At 37.3% G+C, this 13,257-nt stretch overlaps 1 protein-coding gene across 1 annotated transcript; it reads left to right on the top strand.

The window, feature by feature from the left end:
* Positions 1-1,362: 1,362 nt before the first annotated feature.
* LOC110939928 (protein STRICTOSIDINE SYNTHASE-LIKE 13) lies at positions 1,363-3,328 on the top strand. Its single transcript, XM_022181495.2, has 4 exons — positions 1,363-1,851; positions 1,944-2,228; positions 2,352-2,519; positions 2,827-3,328. The coding sequence occupies exons 1-4, from the start codon at positions 1,481-1,483 to the stop codon at positions 3,227-3,229; spliced, it is 1,227 nt and encodes a 408-aa protein (XP_022037187.1). The 5' UTR covers positions 1,363-1,480; the 3' UTR covers positions 3,230-3,328.
* Positions 3,329-13,257: the final 9,929 nt, after the last annotated feature.

Raw genomic sequence — 13,257 nt, 5'->3', positions numbered from 1 at the left:
TTCAATTTTTTTTTCGAGTAACAGTTATCCATGCACATGTGCATTTGTATCATTTCTTTAACAAATTCCGTAATTCATTACAAACATCAGACAATTGCACTTTTATTTACACTACCATTTATAATACACTACTTTTTACATTAACAATAATAAAAATGGACATGTGCTTCTATATGTATGAACTTGTTATAACATTAACAACACTAGAAATGCATATGTACATCTATATATATATGAACATGTTATAAAGTGTTTTAGTACACCACTTTGAATACACATTCCCTTTCATCTATTATACCATCCATACTATACTACCATTACCTCCTACCATCCGTAATACAATACCATTGCTTTTTATCATCCATAATACAATATTATTACCAATATTTCACTTTATTATATGTACATCAACACCCTTTATACCATCCAAACAACATATTACATCATAAAGTGACAAATATAATCAAACCATCAACCACTAGATATAACTTACCAAAACACATGTATATGGGCCTACTTCATCATTTAAAATCACAAACTTTTTGTACCAGAACACCTTATTTCATATTGATGCATATAGATGCACATGTGCATTTCTAATATTGGTAAAGTAAAAAGTAGTGTATTACATATGGTAGTGTAAATGAAAGTGCATTTTTCTACTACTGGTAATATATTATGAAATTTGTCCAAGAAATGATACATATGCACATGTGCATCCATAACTGTTACTCGAAAAAAAAAACGTTTTTTTTTTTTTTTTAACAAAATATAGCGATTTTTATTAGAAAAATATTAAAAAAATAAATAAATAAATTTTTGTGGGGTTTTTGGATTTTTTTAGGTATTTTTTTTGTTCACATTGGTTCTCGTAATAAGGGTGGTTCTCAAATGAACCTTACCCTATATATATACACACTTTTGAGCTAAAGTAGATTATTTAAATTCTTACTAATTTATCATGTAATACTCATGTTTAAAGATAGAAGTTACAGAAGAAGAATGCCATAGATTCTGTACCATATATATAACAATAAAAATTTCTTAAGATATTGTGTATTATTGATTCACTTTTTATAGAACTAAGTTATAAAATGAATGAAATTTGTATTTATAATAACGAATAATTATTTAATAGGGGCAAATATTTAAATTAAAGTGACATAGGTTTGGCTTAAAATAAGCATGCACATAAAGTTAAACAATGAAAGAAACGAACGAACAGTTTAAACATGGAAAGATATTATGAAGTCATGCAAGATGAATAAAATGTAGTAAAGTGACATAGGTGAATCACATGATCAACAAAAGACAACCTAAACTCAACCAGTATATAATTTCACGACAAGTGCATGCAGTTATCCAACAACATAAATCCATGCTTTAATACCCTTTACAAACTCGTATCACATTCTTCATTCTCACCCTTTTGTGTCCCTCGAAAGGCCGACACCGTGACCGTTGGGGTTCTTATTCACTTATGGAGAAGAAAACCAGATTAGAACATGAAGATGGTCGCTTGCAACAACATTTGGTTCTTCTCAGTGCTGTTGTTTTAGGGTTTGTGATCATGGATCCTTTTAAAATGAGTCCGGTTGGTGAACATGATTTCACACCGGTGAAACATGATATTGCGCCTTATGACCAAGTGATGGCGAGTTGGCCCCATGACAATCTTAGTCGGCTAGGACTTGGGAACTTAGAGCATGTGGATCAAGTGTTTGGACCCGAGTCATTGGAGTTTGATCCCTTGGGAAATGGACCCTATAGTGGCTTAGCTGACGGTCGGATCGTGAAATGGTCAGGTGAAGATCGAGGATGGGAGACATTCGCTCTCGTCTCGCAAAAGTGGTATGTTTTCCCTATAAAAACACACATTCTTTACTAACAAAAATAAATACATATGCACACATGTAACAAAACTCTATTTGCAACATGAAAAGGTCCAAAAAAGTATGCGCGACAGGAAAAGACTCGACGACATACAAGCAATGGAAAAACGAGGAGATATGTGGGCGGCCGCTTGGATTGAGGTTTGACAAAAGTACTGGAAATTTGTACATAGCTGATGCATATCACGGACTTATGATGGTTGGTCCAGACGGTGGATTGGCCCAACCGTTGACCACCCAGATTGACGGGAAGCGAATACTCTTTGCAAATGACCTTGACATTCATACCAATGGTTCCATCTACTTTACAGACACCAGCATGAAGTACAATAGAGTGTGAGTTCCACTATTAATCCTGTTATGGGCGCCTTCGCGTTCGCGTTAGACTCGTTTAAGGTTGTTTGTGTTGCAAGAAGTACCATGAATATTGTATATGACGTTGGTTTTGTTTTGTCTTAGGGACCACTTCTTTATAATGTTGGAAGGAGAGTCAACTGGAAGACTCCTTAGATATGACCCTCCTACAAAGTCAACTCATGTTGTATTAGATGGCTTGGCTTTCCCAAATGGAGTTCAACTGTCTAAGGACCAGTCATTTCTTTTATACACAGAAACTACCAATTGCAGGTATGTCGTAAACTAGTCGGGTTAAAATGTCCCGTATAGCGTATAAAGATAGATTTAAAAAAAAAATTATGTTAGAATTATTAGAAAATTGACTTTCAGCGAAAAGAAAATAACAAACCAAATATATATATATATGTTTATGTATTTTCAATATGATCCATTGGTAATCCCGAGGTGATCAGCTACGCTCATTGTTATTTGCGACGGACCCCACTTTTTAATGGAGGATTTCCGACGCGTATTAGCATTGTTAAAAGTCCTTTTCTTTGTAGCGTTTGAAATGACAATTTTCTCAAATATGTTTTAGGCTAATGAAACTATGGATCGACGGCGAAAAGAAGGGAAAGGTTGAGCTTGTGGCGAACCTGCCCGGGTTTCCTGACAACATAAGAATAAACGAAAAGGGCCAATTTTGGGTGGCTATTGATTGTTGCAGGACTAAAGCTCAAGAAGTCTTGATAAACAACCCTTGGATGAGGAGTGTGTATTTTCGGTTACCTTTTAGGATGCAACATTTGGCTCGCGCTATGGGAATGAAGATGTATTCGGTGATTTCCCTTTTCGACGACAAAGGGCAGATTTTGGATGTTCTCGACGATAAGCAAGGCGTCGTGATGAAGTTAGTTAGTGAAGTTAGGGAAGCAAAAGGGATGTTGTGGATTGGTACTGTGGCTCATAATCACATTGCTACTCTACCTTACCCTGGATGAGGGTTCCTAACATGTCGATTGTAATAAGCCATTTTCATGCATTCCTTGATTTGTATTTGTCTTTTCGCTCTAAATGCATTGAATTTTTAAGTTTGACTATATTTGGGATCGAAAAGAGAAAATTGGGGAGAGGCCACTTGTACAAGTATTAATACCAACATTGTGAAGACCAAAAGCGGAAATTATTGGTGTTTAGACTGTCATGTGCCCGCTTGGTTACCCGTTAAAATTGGTCAAACTCTAAAGAAAATAGAGAGAAACAAGATGAAATTTAGAAAGAATTTGAAACTTATTATTTTTCATTCATCATAGAACACTAATTCAAAATTTAGAACATTGTACAAATTCGAAATTTAAGAATAGAACTCAAAACCTATGGTTCAACTAGAGTGTAAAGTGAAGTTAATAGCCAAAATGGTCCCCGAGGTTTGCTCACTTTTGCCACTTTAGTCCAAAATCCAAAATTTTTAAATCTGGGTCCCTGTGGTTTGCATTTTGTTGCCATTTTAGTCCAAATTTCAAATTTGGCCAGATTTCCCAACTTAAACCTTGGTATTTTGTCTTTATCTGAAGGGTATTTTGTCTTTATCTGAAGGGTATTTTGGTCATTTTAGATTTATTATAACTCAATTATATATAATACCCTAAAACAATTATATATATATACACACACATACAGACAACTACCACCACTCTGCTCACTCTCTCTGAACTACCACCACCACACCACCTCCACCCCCACCACCGCATCATCCCTACTGCCGCCAACACCACCATCCCACTGATCAACCTTCAACTTTAGCCCCTCTGCAACTCTCTTCTATCTCTCTCTCTCTCTCTTCTCTCCCTCTGTCGTTCATAAAACCCAAACCCTTTCCAAATTCACCCCAAACTTCATCTTCCTCACATAAACCCTAACCATAAATTCCCCTCAAAAGCTTCACGACTCGACATGGCACTCGATGACATCATCAAGAACAACAAGAAATCAGCAGGATCTAACACTAACACCAGTTTCAAAGGCGGTGGTCGTGGCCGCCCCGTGGTCTCGGCTGGAGCCATGGTCGCGAACCGGACCTACCAGACGAGTTGACAAAAAACCATGGCCGCACCCGTGGTCTCGCAGGTGATAATTTAGGGTTTATTCGTGTATGTGCGATTGTTAATGTTGGGAGGATGTGGAGGATCTGTCGGAGCCTTTACAGCAGGGACAACGGCGGTGGTGGAGTTCGGTGGAGGTGGTGTTCGAGAGAGGAGAGAGAGAAGAGAGAGATAGAGGGGTTAAAGTTGAAGGTTGATCATTGGGATGGTGGTGTTGGCGGCAGTGGGGATGATGCGGTGGTGGGGGTGGTGGTGGTGTTGTGGTGGTAGTTCAGAGAGAGTGAGCAGAGTGGTGGTAGTTGTCTGTATGTGTGTATATATATATAATTGTTTTAGGGTATTATATATATATAATTGAGTTATAATAAATCTAAAATGACCAAAATGCCCTTCAGATAAAGACAAAATACAAAGGTTTAAGTTGGAGAATCTGGTCAAATTTGAAATTTGGACTAAAATGGCAACAAAATGCAAACCACAGGAACCCAGATTTAAAAATTTTGGATTTTGGACTAAAGTGGCAAAAATGAGTAAACCTCAAGCACCATTTTTGCTATTAACTCGTGTAAAGTGACAAGAATTTTATTACTAAGTGGTTGATTAAAGTGAATTGTCAAATGATTCTTTGGATCGGGAAAGAATGAAAGGTTTACCACTTTCAGTAATTAATTATCATTTTCATTTATTAACTATTCTTTGGATCGGGAAAGAATGAAAGATTTACCATTTTCACTAATTAGTTATCATTTTAATTTATGAACTATTTTGTTAATAACTTCGATCTTTTAAATTAAAAATATTTTTTTCTAAAAGAGTAAACTTCCGTTTTGCTCCCTGTGGTTTGGTCGTTTTAACGGTTTTGCCCCAAACCTTTAAAAATAGTCATTTTATTCCCTGATCTATGAAACCCTTCATGATTTCACTCAGTGTCTCTAACTCCATCCAAATTGTTTATTAACTGAAAAGGTATTTTGGTAAATTCAAATATAAAACTAAGGGTATTTTAGTAAAACTACAAATAAAAGATTATATTATATATAATAAAAACTCCAAAAAATAATAAAACCATCATCTTTCTTCTCTCTCTCTACCCTCTGTGCACTTTCTTTCTCTTCTCTCTCACCCTTACCCAGCCACCATCAGCTCTATCATCACCGTCGGCGACCGCCCACCACCATCAGACACCACCTTGAAATCAGCACAACCACCTATCTTCTCTCTCTATACCCTCTCTCTTCAACCCCAACAACCACCGAAATCAGAAGCCCAAGTTTTAAAACCCTTTGTCACAATCTTATCTTCTGGAAACAAAATATTGGCTTAAAAATCTGTGTTCACCCGCAAACTTAAAAATGTCGGTGATAAGAGAATCATGGTGACTCAAATCATTCACAGACTCATTTAATCCAAAGCATGTTATTGCAGCCTGAGTTATGGAGACAACATAGCACATATGAACAAGAGGAAAAAATGTTTTTTCAGATATCATAGAAGGCACCGGAAGACAAAATAGGATCCACATTAAAGTCAAGAAAGCATCCGATGCGAGAACAGGGTACGATACCATTGCACAAAACTGAATATCTGGGAATCGTTTGCCTACATCAGCATTTTCCAACATACTCATCATACTTTCTTCAACTCATCTTATCTTTTGGAACCCACCTCTTGATTTAATTAAGGTCGTTTGATTTTCCTAGAACTCGACTTTGATTACATCATCGCTACTTGATTCGTTGTTTGGGGTCTTGATTTGCGGCTGGATTACTTTGCCCTTCATGATTAATCACCACAAACCCACCATCGCTGCAAATCAGATATGAGCACGGAGACGATGTCTAACCCTTGTCGCCAAATCAGATCTGAGCAACACTCAACCAACGCACTCGAATCAGATCTGGGTAGAGAAGGTCGACTTAGAGAAAGAGGGAGAGAAGACAATCGGCTTAGAGAGGGAGGCACGGTGGAGATGGACAGATGGTACAAATCTGATTGTGTTGATGGCGGTGGTATGGAGTTGCAGGTGGTGGTAGAGAGAGACAAAGAGGAAATTGGTGTAGATGATGATGTGTTTCAGTTAGTGAAGATGGAGTTGCAGGTGGGTTTGGAGGAGATGATGATGTGTTGTTCATCATCGCTGTCATTTACTCATTTGTCGGAGATTTGGGCCTTTGGGGTAGTAGTATAATTAAATACAAATTAAATACAAATTACCAAAATGCCCTTACTTTTATCTTAAAATTACCAAAATGTTCTTTAAGTTAACAGATTTTATGGATGGAGTTAAGTCCGTGGAGCAAAATGGCGACAAAACCAAAACATCAGGGAGTAAAATGGCTATTTTTAAAAGTTTGGTACAAAATCGTTAAAACGACCAAACCACAAAAAGTAAAACAAAAGTTTACTCTTTCTAAAATTTAATATAATGTATAATGTATTTTTGAATATGTCAATGCCATGTGTTATTTTGATATAAACTTTATTACAAACTGAATCGTATCCATATCAAATATAACTCAGTTTCTAAAAAAAAAAACGGATAGGTATAAACAAAGGATATTCAACTTTTAGAACAGCATTATATATTAGAATAAAAATAAAAACAAGTTTATATTTTAAATAAATAGCATAAAAACAGAAAAACTAATATCCTTGGATTTTCTAAAAAAGGATAATAACATTGTCATTTGACTAAACTTATGACAAATGACAATTAAACTAAACTAGTTTTTTGCTATCGCCGCGTTGCAGCGAACGTCTTTTGTTATTTAGTCTGTGTTTATATGTGTTTTGAAATCACTACGAGTACGTTCCGTACGGAAACCGCTGACAAAATAACACTAAAAGATAACCAAAAGAAAATCAACCAATAAAGTTGTATGGTAATAATGTTGTTCGTATGAAACCTGTGGTCAGAGATGAGTAAATGATATTGGTACCGGTACCGAATTTCCTGAACCGAAAGATCTTAAGTACCAATTCGGTACGACTTTTGGCGTTCCCGATACCGGTTCGATACCGTTTTTCACCTTCATATACCGGTACCGTAACTGGTATTTTCGGTACCAGTACCAATTCGGTATTGGTTGGCACCGAGCTCATCCCTACCCCCTGAAACTAAAAAAGAAATCATTAAAAGTCAAAGAAAATCAACAAAAAAAAGTTGCACGATACCGTTGTTGTTCGTACGACACCCGTGATCAGGGATGAGCAAATGATATCGGGTACCAGTACCGAATTTCCCGAACTAAAAAAAAATTCAAAATCAATTCGATGCCGACTTTTGGTGTTTTCTGTAGTAGGCTGGTGTCGGTTTTTACGTTCATGTACCGATAACCGTACTGGTATTTTCGATACCAATACCAGTTGACACAAGCTTATCTAATTTGAAAAGTAAAGAAGATAATAAAAATTATTAAAAAATAACTATATATACACTGTTCAAAACTTTGGTAGGAGAATTTACATCAGTGTTGATTGTTACACATCCAAACATTCCCTCAAGAGTCAAGTCGCAGAATCCATATACATTATATTATTATATTCTATAGTTGTGGAAGAAAAAGAGAAAAAAATAATATGAATAAAAAAAAAGTAGATTCTAATTTTTTTTCTTCATTCTAAAATGAAAATGAAAGGAAAAAAATAAATAAAACTCGAAAATGCAAATATTATTTAGTTTTTGTTCATTTATATTTTTATTTGAGTGAATCGTAGTTCTACACCATGTAGCAGGCGGGATCAAGTTTACACCCTATTTAAACTTATGACAAATGACAATTAAACCAAATTTACATCAGTGTTACATTCCCTCAAGAGTCAAGTCCCAGAATCCATATACATTATATTATTATTCTATAGTTGTGGAAGAAAAAGAGAAAAAAATAATATGAATAAAAAAAAAAGGAGATTCTAATTTTTTTCTTCATTCTAAAATGAAAATGAAAGGAAAAATAAATAAAACTCGAAAATGCAAATATTATTTAGTTTTTGTTCATTTATATTTTTATTTGAGTGAATCGTAGTTCTACACCATGTAGCAGGCGGGATCAAGTTTACACCCTATTTAAACTTATGACAAATGACAATTAAACTAAATTTACATCAGTGTTAATTGTAACACATCCAAACATTCCCTCAAGAGTCAAGTCCCAGAATCCATATACATTATATTATTATTCTATAGTTGTGGAAGAAAAAGAGAAAAAAATAATATGAATAAAAAAAAGTAGATTCTAATTTTTTTTCTTCATTCTAAAATGAAAATGAAAGGAAAAATAAATAAAACTCGAAAATGCAAAACTTATTTAGTTTTTGTTCATTTATATTTTATTTGAGTGAATCGTAGTTCTACACCATTATAACACCTCAAAATTTTGTGTCCAATAATGTGTTAACACGTGTCATGAGTTTACACGTGGCATTAAATATTAAATAAAGGACTAAAGTTGACAAACCTTGAAAGTATGTAAATTCGAGGGTTATAAATGTCAACAAAGGGTAAATATACTGTATAGTAACCCTAAACGATGCTCGTACCTTCAAACGAATAAATCATGGATCGTACGGAAGCGAAACGCGGAAGAAAGTGAGAGATTACGAGCTACAGGGGTTAACTGTGTCAACATGTTTAATTATACCTCTGAGTGACCCTTTGGCGAACTCGAGGCTTTGTAACAGTAAAATACGCTCACTAGAATGTACTATATAAATTTCGCGAAGTTCCGTTTTAAAACGAGAAAGTTATGATCAAATTCGTACGAGAAGGATTAAAAACGTCAACAATGAAAGTTAAGGCTTTCCGGATAGTAATTAAATTAACCGGGGATTTAACAGTGCGGGTAAATGGCACGAGGCCCTTAATTGTAATTAACCGAGGGCCAAAAATCAAAGTTACCCCTTCGAACCCGAAAGGTCAGGTTATTAATTACAAAGATTCGGTTAATCATTACAAAAGATTTAAAAATCTTTGAAAACAGGCCTCAGGCGGTCCGCCTGAGTGAAACACATAAGTTAACGCGGGCCGCGAGCCTCCTGTAAATACGTTTCCTGACATGAAGATCCAGGCAGCCCGCGTACAGGTTGTCTGATCTCTCATGCGGGCCGCGTGACAGACACAGATGCAGAAAACATGGGCAGATGCACTAATTGAGCATGTGAACGATCATAGAGGCAATTAATGAAGCATGGGCGCCCTCTACATGACCCCTAGCATTCAGGGCCACCTGCTGATCATCCATGCTCCATTGTAGGTTGATGTGTAATGATCTAGAGGCCATTCTTTCACTATAAAAGGCATACATTGTGCATAAGTGAAAACACACCTCAAAACTTACCTTCTGATCATTTCTGGAGCTCCAAAGCTTTCCTCTATCATTCTAAGTCGTGCACTAAGCTTCTGTAAGTTGCCTAACCCTTTGTGGTTTCATTTTTCAATAGTTTTAGCCTAAAAGTCAATCCGTCGTAATTAACGATTGACTTTGCGATAAATCACGAATGGTCCAGTGGTTTGTCGAATCAAAGATAGTTATATGATGGTAATCATGTGGGCATTAAACCCCTAAAAGGGCACCCTCTGATTCCCACTCTAACTAGATCAAATGTCGAGTCAAACGTGCTTAGAAAAAGTCAACAGAAATGTCATTTTGCGATTTCTTGCATAATCTGTAATGTAGATGATATGTAACCTGTTTGAGCACTCATAAAACATGATAATAAGTATATAAACTAGTCTAAGCTTGTTTGATCCGACCATTTGTTGTTTTGACCCGGTTCGGAGCCGAAAGTCGCAAAAGTTTGACTTTTGCATTGACTTCAGTTCTAACCCGTTAAAGTTTGATTTAGATATGCCTTAGGACTCTCTTAGGACCAGGTTACATGATGGTATAACCCTCTGTGACCGGTTCGTTGTTTGTCCGAGTCTTTTACACATTTCCGTTAAATGCTTAAAAGTTGACCGTAAGGCCCTTTTTAATTTAAAACGAGAATTTCGGACAAGTGAAAGGATCATGACCTTGGTTACTGATTTCTAAGCATGTCCCTAAAATTTCACGTCAATCCGAGGTCCAGAATATGAGTTATGCTGATTAGCGCAAATTGCGAAACTTTAGTAATAAAATAGCGCAATTAGCATAACGCCTATCTAAACCCGGATTTCGACACCAAACCTTTTGCTCACTGTTGTAAAACAATATTTTGGGATTTTTTAAAGATTTTTAATTAATTTTAACCTGCTCATAACCTGTGGTTATGGCAACGGTTCGGTAAATACCGAATATACCCTTTTCGGCCATAACTTGAGTTCTACAAGGTCTTTTGACCCGATTCCAATTGCTACTGATTTTAATAATAAATAAAGTATTTTAGACTTTATAAACTATTCGGGAAACTCAGATTCCCTGTAGAACTCTAAAACCTCTTTTATAATCTTTAAAAAGACCAAAATACCCCTACGGGGCATAATATGAACTTAAACTCGTTACGGGCATTATGGAAGGTATCCTACTGATACCACAACCTCTTTAAGGCATATTGACTGAGGAAATCAGTGTAGGACTCCTACGGTTACCCGTTGCGCCTTTTGCGCGCACGGTTTGGCTTATGTAACTAGTTTACATAAGTTAGCCGAAACGGGTCAAACCATATTGTTTGGACCCCAAAATCCAGAGTATGATTATTATACCCATGTAAAACAAGTCTTCAAATTTGTTGGGTCAAAATCACACTCCATTCACGGTTTTCGCCTTTCACGCGAATAAACCGTAACTATACTTTGAAACCAACCGGTCTAAGCTACGGCAAATATAAAGACCCGTTAGGATTCTAATAGGTTATTTTAAAACCTTCGTTCCAGAATAGGAGACCAGTAAAAGCTATCTGTGATTTACTCAATTAAGGATTATACTTGCAAAGGTAAATACTTTTAACTTATTTTCCGTTATACGGGCTTGGGTTACGGTATCTAAAATACCGCTTGGTCGGGCAATTGACCCCAACTCATTAGTAGTTGGGTATTATCAATGTGACCCGTTTAAAAACTGTTTTGTTGGCTTAAAGCCTTTGGGAGCTTAATGACCATGTCCTGGATATCCTTGGCAGCGTTTACGAATGGCCACGACCTTGACATCCCGGTGTAGGCGTACACCCGGCATTATGTCTATAACTATAAAAGTGTAGCCGTTGGTTACCCGCCACGGTGTTATATGCTATGTGGTGTGTCTATTAAACTTTAACCCGATACGACTCGGGCGACCAAACGCATAGTAACATGTAATTCTTTACAAGATTTGATTATAAATTATCCCAAGTTATAAAGAGTTTGTGCCTTGAGCATTTAAACCAATTTTATCAAACATTTTACAAAAGTGTCAGTTAAATGTATTTACCAGTGTAAATTGACGTATTTTCCCCAAAAAGACTAAATGCAGGTACTAGGCGTAATTGGCTGGGATTTCTCCTTAGCATCATTAGAAGTCTCGCAAGCTTAAGATGCCTGAAGTCTGTTGAACAATATTTTTGATATTATTATTTGATCCCCTGTGGATTATTATTTCAACAATGGTGATACATTGATATTACACTTAATGTTGAAATATATTATCTTATTGCTTCCGCTGTGCATTCATATAATTGTGTGGTTTGACTATATTGTTGCCAACTACGTCACGGTAATCCCCCACCGGGCCCACCGGTGATACACGTGGAAATCGGGGTGTGACAGGTTGGTATCAGAGCCAACACTGAGTGAATTAAACACTAGCCTTTGTGTTTAATCTCAGTTACACAATTGCACATACTTGAGTCTAGACAAGAACATAGGACAAATTCGAATTGCTATTCCAAGTTTGTCTTTTTATTGTTATTGTTATTTAAAGTTTTGAAAGCAGGAATATGCCACCTGCAATCAGACGAGGAAGAGGACGAAGAGGCAGAGGAACGATCATTACTCATAATGATCACGAAGCTGGACCTTCGAACACGCGAGCTCCTTCCAGTACAAGGAGTGAAGAACCACAGAGATGAAGAAACCTTTTTGAACCTGCGAGACATTCCACCTCGCATAGCTCAACACCCTCATACCGCCATTCGTTTGGACCAGATTCGGAAAATAATCCCAATAACCCTCAACCATCCTTTTTACCTCTACAGCGATCTGCTTCACAGCGATCTGCTTCACACCATTCTTACGGCGATCCATCACCTTTCTTCGTAGGACAGTTTAACCCGGCAGATTATGTCCAAGAGCCTATAGGGTATAACCCTCTAGGACCAGAGGATCACTTTTCTGAAGATAATGCAGTGGATATGGACGAGGATACAGACCCCGTCGAGCCTGCTAGGGGAACTCCCACTCATCCAATCGAGATCTCGGATGGGTCATCCTTCCATGGAACGCCCTATCAAGGTCCCGATAGTTACCAGGCGAGGTTCGACCAATGTAATTGGTACTTTACACCTTCACATCATTACTTGCCTCATGATCAACAGCAACAACAGGATCCTTCTGAGGATTCGCGGTTTGTGGCCGTTACGCCACCACCACCGCCACCGGTTCAACCAGTAATTCCAGATCCGCCAAGGCGTAGAAGATCAGGAGCACGGATGTCTACCCAAGGAGGGGAATTCCATTTCAGCACCCCTTGCCACTCGAGTGCTAGTCACTTTCCGTCAGTACCTGAAGAAGGACCTTCAAGTCCAGTACAGGAGGCGAACTCCGCACCAGTTACACCATCTTCGCCACCATTTGGGTATGACCACCCAATACCTGCATACACGGGTCCAACGGCATACAACCCGTTCGAACAGCCGTCGCACGCGCATTACAAGTACAACTATGATCGCGACCCATATGTGATAGCGGCTAGGTATAATGCCCGCTATCCCGACGAAGCTTTTGGAAACCTAGGGATACCGGACTACTCAGCTCA

This window comes from Helianthus annuus, chromosome 1 (assembly GCF_002127325.2).
Source record: "Helianthus annuus cultivar XRQ/B chromosome 1, HanXRQr2.0-SUNRISE, whole genome shotgun sequence".
Classification (NCBI taxonomy): domain Eukaryota; kingdom Viridiplantae; phylum Streptophyta; class Magnoliopsida; order Asterales; family Asteraceae; genus Helianthus; species Helianthus annuus.
Note: the sequence above shows the minus strand (reverse complement) of the source record. Positions and strands in the feature narration are given on the sequence as shown.

Bases quoted from the DNA above. Each gene is read 5' to 3' on its own strand.
- LOC110939928 (XM_022181495.2), top strand. From the start codon at position 1,481: ATGGAGAAGAAAACCAGATTAGAACATGAAGATGGTCGCTTGCAACAA. The intron at 1,852-1,943 runs GTATGTTTTCCC...CAACATGAAAAG, and splicing joins GCTCTCGTCTCGCAAAAGTG to GTCCAAAAAAGTATGCGCGA. The intron at 2,229-2,351 runs GTGAGTTCCACT...GTTTTGTCTTAG, and splicing joins AGCATGAAGTACAATAGAGT to GGACCACTTCTTTATAATGT.